General features: G+C 42.7%; 1 protein-coding gene across 1 annotated transcript in view; it reads right to left on the reverse strand.

The window, feature by feature from the left end:
• Positions 1–9,046: 9,046 nt before the first annotated feature.
• Positions 9,047–18,230, reverse strand: part of HS3ST3A1 (heparan sulfate-glucosamine 3-sulfotransferase 3A1) — a 103,924-nt gene continuing 94,740 nt past the window's right edge. The window contains exon 2 of the mRNA XM_002718879.5: positions 9,047–12,497. Within this exon, the coding sequence (XP_002718925.1) occupies positions 11,879–12,497 (619 nt within the window). The 3' untranslated portion in view covers positions 9,047–11,878. The remainder of the gene's footprint in view (positions 12,498–18,230) is intronic.

Raw genomic sequence — 18,230 nt, forward strand, 5'->3', positions numbered from 1 at the left:
TTCTGATCCAGCTCCCTGCTAATGAACCTGGGGGAAGCAGCAGAGGATAGCTCAAGCGCTTGGGTCCCTGCACCTGTGTGGGAGACCCAGAAGAAGCTCCTGGTTCCTGGTTTCAGCCTGGCCCAGCTCTGGCTATTGTGACTATTTGGGGGAGTGAACCAGCAAATGGAAGATCTCTTTCTCTGTCTCTCTGTCACTTTGTCTTTCAAATAAATAAAAATAAATCTTAAAAATGTTATGCTACGAGAAATAAGCCAATGACAGAAGGACAATTATCACATGATTCCTCTTCCATGAGATACCTGCAGTAGTCAAATTCATAGAAACAAAAGAGAATGGTGGTTTCCAAGGGCTGAGGGAGGGGGAGTGGGGAGTTAGTATTGAATAAGTACAGAGTTTCTGTTTGGCAGGATGAAAACATTCTGGAGTTGGATAGTGGTATTAGGTCTAAAACAACATTAAGAGTGCGTTGAATGCACTGAATTCTATATTTAAGGATTAAGATGGTAAGATCTAGTTTATAAATAGTTTAACAAAATTTTTTAAAAAGTCATTTTTTAAAAAGAATTCAAAAGACACAGCCTAAGTTAAGTAAATTTCTACAAATTAGTGTTAACTGGGTTTAATTGTAAGGACCATAGAATATTAGACACAAAGGGACAGATATTGCCTCTTCTGGTCATTCAATGGTAATATTTAAGCAACATATGACCCAGGAAAACCCTAGACTCAGAAGGCATCTGTATGCTTGATCAAGAGGCAGGACATGGGGCCAGCGCTGTGGCACAGTAGGTTAAACCTCTACCTGCAGTGACGGCATCCCATATGTGCTCCAGTATCGGCTGCTCCTTTTCTGATCCAGCTCTCCATTATGGTCTAGGAAAGCAGTAGAAGATGGTCCCAGTGCTTGGGCCCCTATACCCACATGGGAGACTCAATGAAGCTCCCAGATCCTGACTTCAGATTGGCACAGCTCTGGCCATTGTGGCCATCTGGGGAGTGAATTAATGGATGGAAGACATCTCTATGTCTTTCCCTCTCACTGTCTGTAACTCTACCTCTCAAATGAATAAATACAGATCTTAAAAAAAAAAAGAGGCAAGGCATATTGTCCTCATTTCCAAATGCCATAAATGGTGCATTCTCAGTAGAAGTGATTCAAAAATTAAGGTTCTTACTTCCTTCTTAGGCAAAAATAATGAATAGTACAGGAGGTGGGAAAAACCAGGACATAAAAATGCACAGAAAATAGCAAACATCAAAGGAATAACTCTGTTGGCTTTGACCAGATCAAAGTGATGATACACATAATGGTTAACACAAGAATGAATGAGTTTTCTCTGTAGCTATACTTTACTGTTCAAGGGGTAGCCTGTAAATTAAAGGGCCACAAATGAGTGCATTGAGATAGCCCAATTTAGAAACTGTTTTTAGGAACATTTTTTTAAAGCAAAACTGTTTTAATTGCCTGAAAAGATGTGGCATTAGAGTTCAGTAAGAAGAATCATGTCAGGACTTCAGAGAGAGCAGGGAGAAGCAAACACTTGAAGGGCACACGACTCTTCCAACATTGGCCAATGGGGATCCCGAAGTGGGTAGGGTGGGCAGCTAGCACTGGTTGTTATAAAAAAAAAAAACCACAAACCTTTTGGGGGCTGGCATTGTGGCACAGTGAGTCAAGCTGCACTTTGCGACACAGGCATTCTGAACTGAAGTGCTGATCTGAGTCCCAGCTGCTCTGGTTCTAATCCAGGGCCCTGTGAATGCACCTGGGAAAGCAGCAGAAGAGGGCCCCCATGCTTGGTCCTCTGCCACCCAGATGGGAGCCTTAGGTGGATTTACTGGCTCCTGGCTTTGGCCTGGCCCAGCCACAGCTGTTGTGGACACTTGAGAAGTAGACCAATGATGAAAGATCTCTGTGTCTCTCTCTTTCTCTCCCACTTCTTCCTCTCTGCCATGCTGCAGAGAAATAAATAAGTCTTTAAAAAATAAGTCTTTAAAAAAGTAAGGAAGCACACTTTGGTCACAATTTTTAGTTGCCTATTGGAAACATGTGAAGCAGTTGATTTCATGATAATCACTTTAAAGGACAGAAGGAAATAATTATAAGTGACAAGCCCACTTGTGAAATATTTCCAGATATGTCACCATTGGAATGAGTCTGACGACACAATGGATCTTCTTCATTTTCTTAATAAATGAGAAAATTAGGGTGCAGCGGTATTGAGTGGTTTGTGCAAGATTTTGCCATTCATGGCCAAATCGAAACTATTCCCAAAGCTATCCACAAAACATAGTTTCATCATTAGGTCACATGAACAGCAGGTGAATCTGCAGAGTACCATGGAAAAAAAGGGTGGAAACAAGGAAATTATGGGTTAGATCAGCCCTGATTTCCTCTTTCAAGGTATGTTCATGCATGAAGGGCCACGTAAGTAATAAATACGGGTTCTCATTATTCACCAGGAGGGCTGGATCCCCAGACTCAATCAGTAAGTGGAGAAAAGGAAGGAAGGCTGCTTACGTCAAAGACACAGTGTCAGGGACAGGCTGACCCAGCAGAGTTTTAGATATTTAGAAAACATCCTAGTGACAAGAGCATATGTAAGGGATGCAACAGTGAAGAATGATGGAGATCAGGTTGGAGAAGGTAGAACAAGAGCCGATGACATAATGAAAACATCCCAAGAATAAATGGAGACAACAAGCAGAGCCCAGATTAGTGGGAACCCTAGGAGCAGACCCTGAAGGAATGATGAGGGAAACAGACGGTGGACATCGTTACTGTGCAGGAGATTTGCAATGGGAGGAGGCTGGTCAAAACAGATCTGCTTCCAATTTTTTCTGTGTGTTCATTATATATGGCTCGGGGTAGTGGAATTTATCATCCCGTTGATACAGCACTTTTTATTAATGGCCTCATCAAATAGCAGGGGCCAAGGAGTCTGAAAAAGAGCTTATTATTTATGGCAAGATGGAAGACAAGCTGGCTACATCCAGTACGGAACCACTTTGCAGCTGAAATCAATGCTGTTTGATATTTTTGCATGGTAGTGGGGCAGAAAGGATACGAGAGCTACTTCCACCAGAATGTTTCAGACATATATGCTTGAGGGCTAGTGAAGAGGAGATTCTTCTCTAAAGAGATCTTTTCCTAAAATGGAAAGATGCACTCTAAGAGAAGATACAGAAAACCAAAGAGGATAGGAAAAAGGCCAAACATTTTAAAAACTAAGGAAGAATTTTGGGTTCACATGGTTACAAAAAAAGTGGAAAAAAACAATTAGGGGTACTATTGAAAAAAAACAGGAGAAATTTAAGATAACTTTTAACATGGTTTTTTTTTTTTTAAAAAAAAGATTTATTTTATTTATTTGAAAGAGAATTACAGAGAGAGGTAAAGACAGAGAGAAAGATCTTCCATCCGCTGGTTCACTCTTCAGATGGCCGCAACAGCCAGAGCTGTGCTGATCTGGAGCCAGGAGCTTCTTCCAGGTCTCCCAAGTGGGTGCAGGGGCCCAAGGACTTGGGTCATCTTCTACTGCTATCTCAGGCCATAGCAGAGAGCTGGATCAGAAGAGGAGCAGCTGGGACTAGAACCAGCGCCCATATGGGATGCCGGCGCTTCAGGCCAGGGCGTTAACCCACTGTGCCACAGTGCAGACCCCAACATGGGTATTTTAATACAGGAAAATACTGAAGGGTAAAAGTTCACTCAGAAGAGAAATGAAATGGACACATGAAGGTTGGAAAGCAAGATGCTGAAACAAACTTTTGAGGGGTGGTATGGGATTTATTGGAAGTGGGAAAGAGCTATAACAGACCCTGTATGCCTTTTTTAATGTTAAAAAAAAACAAATTCAAGTCATTTAAATCAAGGATAGGATGTAACTGTGTCTTTTGTTGTTATTAAAGATTTATCTATTTATTTGAGAGAGAAAGAAAGAGCGAGAGAAAGATCTTCTGTCCACTAGTTCACTCCCCAAATGGCCACAATGGCCAGTGCTGGGCCAGGCTGAAGGCATGAGCCAGCTTCTTCCGGGTCTCCCACATGGGTGCAGGGACCCAAGCACTTGAACCGTCTTCTGCTGCTTTCCTCAGGTTCATCAGCAGAGAGCTGGATCAGAAGTGGAGCAGCTGGGACTTGAACTGGCGCCCATAAGGGATGCTGATGTTGGAGACAGCGGCTTTACTCACTGCACCACAGTGTCGGCCCCTATAAACATGTTTTGAATCATTGAAGTGTAAAGTAAGCTTTACTATCCTGGACTATTTACTTGGACTTTTTATAACAAAGAATAATTGATCCCAGATTTCAGAGCAAGATCAAGTCGTCTTAAATAAGAATTAGGTTTGACTATAAGGTAGCAGTTGATGATACCTAATCAAGAATTCTTGTTCACTCTGAAAAATTAGAGGGAAACTACTCTAAAGTCTCCTTGCTTCCTCCTGTTCTCTGGATGACCAGCTGTTGCAGCCTGGAAATCAAGAAATCTGAGCTCAGATAAGGCTTTCTGGGAAAACAGGTGGAAGAAAAACACTGTTGCCCAGGCCAGAGAAAGACACCCTTTCTTACAGAAGTGGGTTACCAAGCTGCTGCTCCTGGTTCCTCAGGTCAGGGGTGATGGATGGGACATGGATGCCAGGTAAGAGCCCTTCCAACAACACCTCCCTCTCCAACAGAAATGTGCTTTGGGGCAGGTAGTTAGTCTGGCAGTTCAGATACCATTCCACATTGCAGTGCTTGGGTCTGATGCCTGGCCCTGGTTTCTCACTCCAGCTTCCCACCGATACAGACCCAGGGAGGCAGTAGGTGATGGCTCAAGTAATTGAATCCTTACCACTCATGTGGGAAACCTGGATCAAGTTCCAGGCTCCTGGCTTTGACCTTAGCATTTGAGGAGTTGAGTGATGGATGGAAGTTCTCTATATCTATTCTTTCTCTCCCTCCCTCTCTGTCTCCCCCACTCCGTGTGTGCGCACATTGTGCCTTTTCTCTCTGGTTCCAAAACTTATAAAGAGTAGCAACAACAAAAAGTATCCCCATACTTTTATATTCTGTTTCTTCCATCTTCCTTGCAGCCTTTTCCCCCCCAATATCAATACCTTGGGTAAAGCAAAACCTATTCAACCTTTATCCCTCTGTGTTTGTACATCAGGTTTCAGACTCCTTCTCCTAGAGCTGAAGCTAAGAGCTGTTGCCCTGGCCGGCGCCGCGGCTCACTAGGCTAATCCTCCACCTTGCGGCACCGGCACACCGGGTTCTAGTGTCGGTCAGGGCGCCGGATTCTGTCCCGGTTGCCCCTCTTCCAGGCCAGCTCTCTGCTGTGGCCCGGGAGTACAGTGGAGGATGGCCCAAGTGCTTGGGCCCTGCACCCCATGGGAGACCAGGAGAAGCACCTGGCTCCTGCCTTCGGATCAGTGCGGTGCGCCGGCAGCAGTGCACCGGCGGTGGCGGCCGTTGGAGGGTGAAACAATGGCAAAAAGGAAGACCTTTCTCTCTGTCTCTCTCACTGTCCACTCTGCCTGTCAAAAATAAAAAAAAAAAGAGCTGTTGCCCTTGGTGGACTGTGATGTCCTTCCTAGGAGTCTGAAGGAGGAAGTGGACACCGTGGATTTGGGTGCATTTGAAGAGAGGGAAGACTGGGATTGCAGCTTGTAGGCTGTGTGTGGTGGGATGAGGCATCAGAAAGTGGGGGAAGCGTGGGGGTTGGAGGAGGGAGGGGAAAGGACACGTTACTCCCATTGCTATGAAGGCAAGAGCCCAGGAAAGACAAATACTCTTGCTTTACTATAAGATGACTTAGGGAGAGACCTGGAGCACAGAGGCTCTGGTTTGCCAAAATGCAGACCTGACAATGCCCCAAATCCGCTTAGGCATAATCAAAGTTGGAGCAAGTTACAAATCCTGTCTTATCATGTGCCATCCAGACAGGGTGAATGGAGGATATTCTATCTAATTATAGCCAGTCTTTCAAATGCACTTGAAATATCGATACCTGGACATTGCGGGGGTGAAAAAGACTCATAAAAAAATGTGTGTTTCCCTTTTGTTGTTGCCTTTTATTTTGGCAGTGAAACTAGAGGAGAGAAATCTGTTGACCATTCAGCTGTTAAAAGGACACAACTGAAGTTGCAAACTGAACCAAAGAATTCAGGTGACAGCCTGAGACATTTTAATATTTCCTAATACCCCGCAAAGGATCAGTGTCTTGGAAGCAATTTCTACTTTCTGTTTTATTTCCTCCTGGCATAGCTAAAATCCATCAGTTTATTACTTTGTGTATACCACTGCGCTGTCTTCTAATTTTCCCAAACTCATCATTGCCCCAAGTTTTTAAGGGAAGTCCTGCCACTCTAACATTCTACTATGTAGCAAACAGGTTAGTGGTTTCCCCTTCCATGTTCCACTTCCATAACTGAGACCTTCAGTGCAAGTCTGCACGTTGATGAAGATTTGTCAAGGGCCACAAAATCTATAATAACACGGATGCTTCCTTAGCATGGCTGGAGGTTTGGGCTGTTATTTTTTTTTTTTTTTAACTTAAAAGGGAGGGAGGGAGAGAGAGAAAAACTCCCATCCACTCTAAATGCTCACAATTGCTTGGCTGGGCTGGGACTGAAGTCAGGAGCCAGGAACTCAACTCAGGTGTCCCAGATGGGTGACATGAACCAAATTATTTGTGCCATCACCATTGCCTCCCAGGGTATCTGTGTTAGCAAGAAGCTGGAGTCAGAAACTGGATTTTGGGATTTTGGGTGTTGAACCCAGGCATTCGACCCACGTTGTAATCGCTAGGCCTGAATGCCTGCCTGAGAGTTGAGATTTTTTAAAGCAAGAATTATACAATGCAATACAAGAATATTAGGGTCGTGTATGTCTACACAAAGGCTTCTGATGGACTGAATCTTGGTGATACTTCTCCTATGGTTAAGAACCATAAGCTTCCCTTTCTTCATTCTATGGACATTACACACACAGTCCCAGGGTTTCTGGGATAGATGGTGATAGGAATACACTTTTCTTTGCTATTACTCAGCCACTCAAAGGTGTTTGTAACAGCACATTCATCTGAATTCCGTTGTTTAACAGAAATGGAGACATTTACTTCTCTCTCTCGGCACTTTGGTCTTGTCAGGTTGCAAGAAATATCGTCATGGCATGGTGTGGAGGCAAATTGAAACTGCAAGACTTGAACTTTAAAGAGCCTTTAGAAATGTTTTATTGGACGGTTATTTTCCCACCTGAAGTTGACTGATGCCGCTGCACAGAAATGCAATTTTCCATTTGTTCCAAGCTGCTTCTGTATCCCCGCCGTAAAAACCCAGTCTTACTTCCCTTTAGGAGTCTTGTAGAGCACAGTATTAAACGCGGAGCTGCTGACTAGAATGGAGCTTGTTAAAGAGGGGAAGCAAGGCTTTCAGGAGAAGAGCTAGAGTGGTGAAAAAAGAATCGCAAGTCAGACAGCAGTTAGAACCTTGCTTCTAGATCTCATTCAGAAGCACTCTTGCTGTGACTGATCTGCTTAAGCCAAGAACCTAGACAGGACTAATATTTTCCTTGGATAATGCCTTGTGATGGGGGGGGGTGTCCCCTGCACATAGTAGGGTGTTTGTGACCTTGGCATCTACCCATGAGATGCCAGTAGCACCCTACATTCCTTAACCCTAAGACAACCAAAAACGTCTGCAAAGATTGGTGTGGGATGCAAAATCACCTTGTGTTGAGAACTGCCATCTTATGCCTTACTTTCCTTATCTGTAAAGTGGAACTAATGAGAACACAAACTGTCTATTGGCTTATTTCAGGATGATGCATCCAAATGGGTGAGTTGCTCCATAGGAACCATTATTTCCTAGACACATTTGTTCAGTCATGTGTTCAGGTTGAGCTGTCTTCATGGGTAGCAGGAGAGTCAACAGGTCTCTGCCCACAGAATGCATTGAGGGCAGGTAGGGAAAATGCATTCTGTTTTCAACAGCAAAATCAAGAGTTAAGACTTTATAGACACATCTGGAGCTGGCGTAGTAGCACAGCAGGTTAAGCCTCTGCCTGTGATGCCAACATCCCACGTGGGCACCAGTTTGAGTCCCAGCTGTTCTACTTCCGATCCAGCTCCCTGCTAATGCACCTGGAAAAGCACCAGAAGATGAACTAAGTTCTTGGGCCCCTGCCACCCATGTGGGAGACCAAGATGGAGTTTCAGGTTCCTCTCTTTGGTCTGGCTCAGCTCTGGCCGTCATTGTGGCCGTTTGGGGAGTGAATCAACTGAAGGAAGCTCTCACTCTTTCTCTATAACTCTGCCTTTCAAATACATAAAGAAAAAATTTATAGATACACATATAGATTATATATACACACACATATATATACATATAGATATTTATAGATAGATATTTTGAACTCTGTTTAAAGAAGGGATGCAACTGCTGAGTTGGGGGTTGATCCAAATTACCATTGAGGTTTATTAGCTTTGAACAAGACAATGAGAGTGGCTGTAATCCTTACAGACTAATGAGTATCCATTCTCTAGAAGCTTGTTAATGTCTAGGTTTCACAATAAAATTAATTTGCCTTACAAGTGACCAAGTCACTTGGGGTTTTTATACACTGCAGATGTGACCTCAAATGCAAAGAGCTCAGCAAGAGGCTGAGGATGGCTCTGGATGTTTTCCTGGGAAGACAAGAAGGGAAGGGGGCAGCAGGCATGGTCCTGGGAAGACAGTTTAAAGGAAGGATGCTGAGATGGTCCAAGATCAGAGCCCATTGTTTGGTGTGGAGAAATGGACAAAAGAAATAGGAGACCTAGTCCAGGCACAGCGGGAGTTAGTACCACTTAGGGACAGAAATGGAATATTCCTGTTCTGGCACAAACTGAGAGAATACTGCCCTTAGACCTCTAGGCATTTTGCTGGAATCTATAACTTATAACTTCAATCACTCTTACAAAATCTTAGAAGTCTGAAGGTTTTCCTGAAGTGCTCTATAGCAATTCATTTTTTTTCACATAATATGAACAAAAATATCTATGCATAAGAAGAGATGCTGTGCTCACAATTTTCTTGTTTTTATTATTTCTTACACACACACACACACAAAGTTGCTGAATGTAATTGTGAGATGCAACTGTTGTTTTGTGCAAAGGCCACTTTTGCATAATGACAAGCAAATACAAAAACAAAATCAGAAGTCCACACAAAATGAGTTAAACGATGGGGAGAGTTTAGAATGAGTATCTTGTTGCTGCGAGTGATGATTCAAGTGGAACAAAAACAGGCTGTAGCATTGGAAAATTGAGGGCACAGAAGCAAAGGAGATCAATTGGAAAAAGATGACCTGGATTTGGGGTTTTATGTAACTCCTTTGTAAACAGGATATAAACAAATACATTCAAACACCTGCAAGGATGATAAATTTCTAGAAACTTAAAAAAGACTTTTTCCTTTATTTGAATTGTTCAGCTTCTTAAGAAATATTTACACCACCTGCTACACCTATGGTAAAGGCACAATCATACCGGGGTCAGCACTGTGACACAGCAGGTTAAAGCCCCGGTCTGCAGCGCTGCCATCTCATATGGGCACTGGTTCGAGTTCCGCCTGTTCCAATTCTGATCCAGCTCCCTGCTAATGCACCTGGGAAAGCAGTGGAGGATGGCCCAAGTCCTTGGCCTCTGCACCTGCATGGGGAACCTGGAAGAAGCTCCTGGCTCCTGGCTTCAGATCAGCTCAGCTCCAGCCTTTGCGGCCATTTGGGGAGTGAACCAGTGGATGGAAGACCTCTCTCTCTGTCTCTACCTCTCTAACTCTTTCAAATAAATTAAAATAAATCTAAAAAGTGCACAATCGTACTGTACATTTTAAGACAACTTCCTTTTTTCTGATTGACAACATTGGAGAAGAAATGGAATATTATTTTAGAATACTAGAGTGTCTGTTTCTTTAAATTTTGGTAGATAAAGAAGCTTCTATAAAATAAGAGACATTTTCCTCTTGGGTTTAAACCTGTAATAAAATGTTGCTGACAGACTAATTATAAATGTTTTATATATTTCGTGCATATGTGCTCCTCTCTAAACCAATTTAATTCCCATTAATGCTAATCTTGTTAATACCCACTCAGAGAGGAAAGGAATACTCTTAATAAACTATTGATTTATTTGAGCGATTTAAATGGGGGATGAGCAGGAAGAAATAGAAGGGGAAAAAGCCACCATTTTAACCACATATGTGTTTCTCAGAACATTTTCCAAATATTAATGAACACTGCTATAATTGGGAAAAATAGGAAATGAGGAAAAAATAAAGTGACAAAGTGACAGTCCTCCATCCATGAAAAATATAAGCATTGTAAACCAATTAATTGATTTTTTTTAGTACTAACTCTGAGTTTAGAAGTGAGATATTGCCAAGAAAAGTCGACTTCCTTTCTTAGAAAAGAAAAATTATTTTCATACTTGTGCTTTTTAAGTGGAAGTGGGAGTTTCTTTTGTAACAAAAAAAGAGTCAAAATCAGCAGATGGGTCAGTTTTGGTCCTCCAATACCTTGTCTCATTCCCAGTTTGGCTGTCTGGCTGTCTTTCATACAAGAATCTCTCAGGGGCCAGCGCTGTGGTTAGTGGGTAAAGCTGCTGCCTGCAGTGTCAGCATCTTGTATGGACGCTGGTTTGAGTCCCGGCTGCTCCACTTCAAATCCAGCTCTCTGCTGTGGCCTGGGAAATCAGTGGAAGATGGCCCAAGTCCTTGGGCCCCTGCACTCTAATGGGAGACCCGGAGAAAGCTCCTGGCTCCTGGGTTCAGATCAGTGCAGCTCTGACTGTTGCAGCCAACTGGGGAGTGAACCAGCAGATGGAAGACCTCTCTCTCTCTCTCTCCTTCGCTCACTGTGTAACTCTTCCAAATAAATAAATAAATCTTAAAAAAAAAAAAATCCTCTCTCAAATGTAATGAAGTTTCCATCGGTCAAGATTTCCACACCTCAAGGAACTTGAATCAGCCAGAAGTCAAGAGTGGCTCATAAAAGCGGCTGGGTCCAGATGTTCGCAGTTTCAGGGACCACACTTGCAAATGAGACTGGGTGCCAGAAGGTGCCGAAAGGTTAAAACCCAAGAGAACCCTCTCTGCCTCCTCCTGGATCATCTAGAGACTGGTCACCTGTTCTAAAGCTGCAGATTTATTTTTCCTTTCTCCCTGGAACAAGTGCCGTGAGACAGGGCTAAAGTGGAAGAAGGGGTTTTATCCAGGATCTGCCTTCCAGCCTTAAGATAAGTCGTTTAACTTTCCTGACACTCAGTTTTCCTTCTCTGTGAATTGGGTTTATCTGTGGACTCCCTGTGCTCTTCATCCTCCACAGTAGTAAAAAGGCTCAAACACCATAACTAAAAGCATGAGAAAAGCTGTGAGCTGACGGGCAACAGGTATTACTCCCTGGGGAAGGATGTCAGAAAAAGCGGCACAGCCAGAGGCGAGAAAAACCTCAGACAGATAGCTTTTGTCTCAGGGGCTCATATTCTAAAAAAAAAACCCAAAAAACAAAAAACAAAAAGAGAGATGTTTACCCTAAGGCTTTGCTTAAAACGTTTAATGCCACTGATGCTTATAAGTTACGACTGAGTGTATGAACACAAAGTAAAAAACTGGACATCGGAGGATTTAGATCCGTGAGGGTTTTCTCGTCTCTCTCCAAACGTTGGGTGTTGGTTCCAGATTCAGATGGGGCAGGGGTGTGGGAACAAACTCTTTAACATTCATTTAAAAAAAAAAATAATAAGGACACAAGTATTTTCAGCGCAAATATTAAATTGCCTTAATCTACCAACTGATAAAAAAATATATTATATTTTGATTTTTTTTTAGCATTTCTGTTTAAATTACAGCCTCAATCCCAGCCGAAGTCGTGGCCGGTCATCTGGTAGAACTTGCGGTTGAAGGGCCGGTAGAAGTCACGCAGCCGGCGCAGCGCCTCGCTGTCGATGTCCGGGTGCGGCCGGCCCTTGGTCTTGCCCAGGCAGTGCGGCTTGGGGCTGCCCTCGGGCTTCTTGAGGCAGGGGAAGCCCTTGGTCTTGTTGAAGTAGAAGTGCTTGTCCGTGATGATGCGCTTGAGGCCCAGGAAGTCCTGCACGCGGCCCAGCTCGCCGGCCGGGTCGCGGATGAGCCGCTCGCCGCTCACGAAGAGCAGCTGGCGCAGCGGGAAGTGGCGCAGCCAGTGCTCCAGGTGCTTGGCGTAGATGCCGATCTGGATGGCGCTCCACGACGTGTCGATGAGGCCCGCGCTCCTGTTCTTGAACGTCAGGCTCTCGAAGCTGGGGATGTCGGGCCGCTTGGACAGCGTCTGCGTGTAGTCCGAGATGGCCCGGGTCACCGGGTCGCGCACCACCACGATGAGCTTGGTGTCCTTGGACATGGCCGAGATGCGCGCGGGCGCCTCGCGCGTCACGAAGTAGCTGGGCGTCTTCTCCATGGTGATCTGTCCGTCCAGGGTCCTCGGCATCAGGTCCCTGGGCAAAGCACGAGGAGGAGAAAAAAGGGACGTTAGCGCCTGCAGAATGAGCGACTTCCCCTTATTTCCCTGGAGAGCGGCGCCACTGCGGAGCCGGACTGAGCGAGTCACAGCCCCAGCTGTCTGACCCTGGAGGAGTCGCATAGTCCTCAGGCCCCTCGGGTGTTGATAACATCACCGATCTCACAGGAGTGATGATTACATGAGCTAACGGACCTCAACAGCTTAGATATAGGCCTGGACGGGAGCAAGTAACATGCTTGTTCTTTTAAAAATGCTTTATTGTCATTATTATTATTATCATATTATTATTATTATTATCAATTCACAATGCTGTAAGAAAACAGCCTTGGTCAAATCCTTTGGGTGAAGGAGAATATTGCCATAAACACACTTATACTGCTATAAGAGGGTTTTTTAAAAATTCTGAACTTTTCCTTCTTAAAGCAATGACACTTAGCATAATATTGCACATTACATCAAATACTTGCCTTCATAATTCCTGGGTGTTCTCATTACAGGTAAGATTTATTAAATAATCCCTTTTATATCTAATGGTTTGAAATGCCATCATTATCATATTCTAACTATCTTTCTTCCTCTCTACATTGGCTCAATTGTAAGTTATTGCCACCTTACAATATATTTTCACATATACCCAAGCAAATTTTGACAAAGTTGTTTTGTGTGTTCTTGATGTTGCTTGTTTGTTTATTTTTTCTAATCAATGGTAACATTTCCTTGTCATGTTAAAAAAGTCCCACTGAAGTTGTTTTTAAGATGCTTATTTCTGTTTATTTGAAAGGCAGAGTGACACACAGAGAGAAACAGAGAAATCCTCCATCTGCTGGTTCTTTTCCCAAATGCACACAACAGAAAAGGCTGGGCCAAGACAAAGTCAGAAACCTGGAATTCCATCCCGGTCTTCCATGTGGGCAGCAGGGATCCACTGAGCCACCACCGCTTGCTGCCTCCCAGGAAGCTGGATTGAAGGGGAGTAGCCAGGACTCTCCTAGGAGATGCTGGTTTTGTACGCGGGGTCACAAGGAACAGCTTAACCTGCTGTGTCAGTCTCGACCCCTCCCAGTGAAGGGTCCATAGAGCAGATTGTTACTGGATTCAAGTGTGCTTTCTCACTGAGAACTGAGGAACTTCCTGGCCAGCCACATACTGGGGTCAGGAGCCACACAGCCTATCTGCTCTTCTAACTTACGTGTACTGGCATTATACGCATATTTGAAAAATGTATACATATATATATATATATAATCTGATATTAAGGTGTTATCTTTCTAATTCCAAGTCTTTTAAGAAATAGATGCTTGCTCAAATCAATACTAGATTAAATGAATTTTTGGAACTTAATGTCATGACTACATTTTGTCCTTTGATGTAATGATAAGAAGAATCAAACTTATATGTTTCTATTGAACTCACCTTTATTCCTGGAATAAACTTCATTGAATGTTGGTGTATTATTCTTTTATTATATGCTAAGCTTGATTTGTTACTTGTCATTTTTTTTGAATTTTTCATCTATATTCATTTGTGAGATGTCCCTGAAGTTATTCTTCTAATAGCTTAATCAATAATTAGAATATGGGGGCTGGTGCTGTGGTGCAGAGGGTTAACACCCTGGCCTGAAGCGCCGGCATTCCATGTGGGTGCCAGTTCTAGTCCCGGCTGCTCTACTTCTGATCCAGCTCTCTGCTATGGCCTGAGAATGCAGTAGAAGATGGCTCAAGTCCTTGGGCCCCTGCACCCACGTTGGAAACCCGGAAGAAGCTCCTGGCTCCTGGCTTCTGATCAGCACAGCTCCGGCTGTTGTGGCCAACTGGGGAGTGCCAGCGGATGGAAGATCTTTGTCTCTACCTCTCTCTGTAACTCTTTCAAATAAATAAAATAAATTTTTAAAAATAATTAGAATATGAATTATTCCACAAATAAAGGGTTTCCTATTTTCTATATGCTTGAGAAGTTTAAGTAACACGATTTTCTGTTCTCGAAAATTTGTTGGGAGTTATCTACAAAGCCTATCTAATATTGGTACTTGTTGAGATGAGAGTAGGAAGCAAACACCTTTTCATTTTCTGGTCTGAGTATTGCCTTATTATAATATTCTGCCTTGTGTTGATTTTAAAAAGTAGTCAATACTTTTCTAAAACTCACCCATTGAGTAGCTACAGATATACTATGATTCTCAACAATAATTTTGTGTTTTCTGCCTTTCTTTCTGCCTTCTTGAGTAGATTCTCCTTTCTAATCCACTGATTTCCAATTCAGCTTTAAAAAAAGCTACTATATATATTATTTTAATATGTATTTCAGGGTCAAAGAGGGACAGGCAGGCATGCAGAGAGCTGCTATGAGCAGCTGGGCCTGGCCAAAGTTAGGAGAAGGCACAGTCCTATGCAGCTGGCAGGGACCCAGTGACCAGGGCCATCAACTGCAGCCTTCCAGGAGCTGAGCAGGAAATCAAACCCAAGCACTCCCACACTGGATATGGACGTTCCAACCAATGTCTTAGTCACTAGGACAAAGGCCAGCCCCCGCCCCTATGTTAGCTTCTCTAATATCTCCTTCCATTTATTCGTTTTCAAAGCTATGCTTTCATATTCTTCACATTTATTTAGCTAGATGCTTATTTCATCTATTTTCAATCTCTCCCTCCAGCAATAAAATCATTTTGAGGCTAGTTTTCCTCTGTGGTCCAATTTTCTATAAGCCTTGTAATGTTCTGCTGTCTTTATCATGACTTCACGCATATTTAATAATCATATTAGGCAGTTTTGATTTCCATTTTGATACAGTCATTAACTAGGACTGTATTGATTTTGAGGCCAAATGATTGACTTCTTTGTTTTGTTCCTGATTTTATACCTGTGATAAAAGGGTATACTTGGGTTGTGTTTGCCTTTGTTGACTGCAAAATTTTGTCCCAACCACACAGTTTGCTAATATATTGTGAAAAACTTTAAACATACACAAAAGGAGAGAAAGTATAAAATGAAATTCATATACCTTACATATAGCTTCAAAAGTGGAAATTGATGGCTAATTTCATTATAAATCTTCCCGCTTCTGCTCCCCTACCATAACTGGAATTTTTTTCTTTTTAAATTTATTTGAGAGTCAGATGGACATAGGGAGAAAGAAAAAGAGAGAGAGCGCCCATCTTCTGGTTCACTCCCCAGATACCTATAGTGGTCCAGCCTTACCAGGCCAAATCTATGAGTCAAAAACTCAAACCAGGTCTCCCACATGGGTAGCAGGAACCCAACCACATGACCCATCATTGTTGCTTCCCAGACATTTGGTTTCTATTGCTGGATTTAAAAAAAATTTTAAAGAAATTTGCAATTTCTTTTTCAAAGAAATTTTTAATGTACCTCATTACCCATCTATTAAGTTTACCTTGAGGCAAGGGTAAGAGTAAATAAAGACCAGATAGCTTGGCGTTCACCCAAAACAGACATATATCGTCCACACGCAATGCCAATTCCAATGCCTATGCAATGCCAATTCCACTGAGTGACATGAGCTCACATCATTCGTCTTTGTGGGGCCCCCTTCACAGGACTGAGATGTTGGCTAGCCAGCCCAATCTGCTCTGGAACTACAGGTGTCCCTAGTGTAAGACGAGTGAGGACATCTGTCCAGAGACTGTTGGAATGCCTCAGTGAAAGAAACTTGATCAAATGCATGAAAAGTCTAAGTCTGTAAAAGCAAACATCGGAGAAGAAGGAGTATTTGTTGATTATTTTTAAGTCAGCATTCCTGTCTCCTTTCCCTTGACTTCTTATTTCTTTACCTCTAACTTTGGCCACAATCTAAAACAGAGTGCCTGGTTGGCCTGTCTCTGGGGAGAGGAAAGCTCCAGAAGTCTTTTTCAGGGATTGGAGTCACAGATTGTATTACGTCACAGGAAACAACCACAAAGACCTCTGGGAAAAAAGCAAACAAAAACAAAAGCATTTTCAATAATCTCAACAGAGTAGGGGAAGGAGCTATCTCAAAGAGGGGGAGTTTAATGAGGAAAGAGGTAAAATAGAGTTTCAAAAGTAAACCACATTAAGTAGACAAATACTGTTATTTCCAGGGTGAGAAAAATTGACTGGTTATCATGGGCTTGGGTGAGGAGTAGGGCTTAGCTATTGGCTATCTGTAAGCTACTTTTTGCAAAGAAGAAGATGTCATTGCCCAAACAAATCCTCAATGACGATTTCATTGCAAAGAAGAACTTCTTGGTAACAGGACTCACAACAGGATTCTTTAAAAATTCTTTAATTTATTCATTTTTTCACAGCAATTTGGATTTTAATGTTTGAAAATGTGCTCACCCATCACATAAAATAAGTCGCCTGTGTAAACCAGAATGCTGCATTTCAACGTGCTTTGCAACACAGAAATGATGCTTAATGCTTTCTTACTTGAGTAAGGTACATGTGTTTACTCTACTTGAGTAATGAGGAGTCTTCAGTAAGTTTACGAAAATGTGCATTATGAAAATGCTATGTGTGGGTTAAAAAATTTTGGTGCCCAAATCAACATCTTTCAATTCCATTTTCCATGAACTTTTCAAAATCCCCACCATATTCCATAGTATGAAAGGTCTATAGAACTGCCAGACGGATTATGGGAGCCCAAAGGTGTGTGCAATGGGAAGACAGTGAGATTTGCCTGATGACGGAACAGGTGGGTGCAGGACTGACACAGTGGACTGTATTATGGGAGGGACAATGTCCAAGAAGGACTTGTGGACTGTTCCAACAGCTCTGCCCAATTGTGAGCAGGACTTGGAGACACTTAGAGTATCAATGGGATGGGGAAAGGTGGATACACCAAAATTATAAGGAAAAACTACAGAAACTTATTTGTTTCGAACTGAGAATAAGAGGATAAGAAGAAAGTCACAGGCAAAGTCTTTAAAGAGCTCAACAGGAATTCCCAACAGTCAATGGAGGCATCTACGGATGTATAAGTGAATGCAGAAACTGTTGCCAATCCACACAAAGGAATATTGCTCAGCCTGAAAAAAGGAAGGAAATTCTGACACATGCTACAAATGGATGAACCTTGAGGACATTCTGCTAAGTGAAACAAGCCAGTCACAGAAAGACAGATGCTGCATGATTCTACTTATACGGGGTAGTCAAGATCACAGAGACAGAAAAAGAATGGTGGTTGATGGGGACTATTCAGGGAGGGGATGTGGAGTTTTTTTTTTTATTTATTTATTTATTGTGTGCAGAGTTTTAGTTTTGTAAGATTAAAAGAGTTCTGCAGATTAATTGTACAACACTTAACACTATTGAACCTAAAATGGCCAAGATGGTAAATTTTATGTTGTGTTTATGTTAGCAAAACAAACAAAAGAGCTCAAGAAAACACAAGGAATTCAGTGGCATTGATAGAACTGCTAGACAGTCTTTGGCTTTACGGGTAATTAGACATTAGAGAAGATTCTGAAGGAGCTGTGGTTTTGCCTCCTCTTGCTAGACTGAAGGGAAATAGAATCATTTACAAGATTTTTGTGGAGCTCATCTGAAATCAGAAAATGAAGTCTGCAGCCTGTTCCTTCCAACTGCTGGCTGGGTGACCGCAAGCTACTAATTTAATGTCTCTAAGCTCCATTTACTTAGCTCACTGGAAAACTCAAGCCAAAGCTTCAGGAAGTCTCGACTATGGGGAATATACCTAAGCACTGTTCCTAAGAAAGTGATGCCCAGCA

This window comes from Oryctolagus cuniculus, chromosome 17 (assembly GCF_964237555.1).
Source record: "Oryctolagus cuniculus chromosome 17, mOryCun1.1, whole genome shotgun sequence".
In the NCBI taxonomy this organism is placed as follows: domain Eukaryota; kingdom Metazoa; phylum Chordata; class Mammalia; order Lagomorpha; family Leporidae; genus Oryctolagus; species Oryctolagus cuniculus.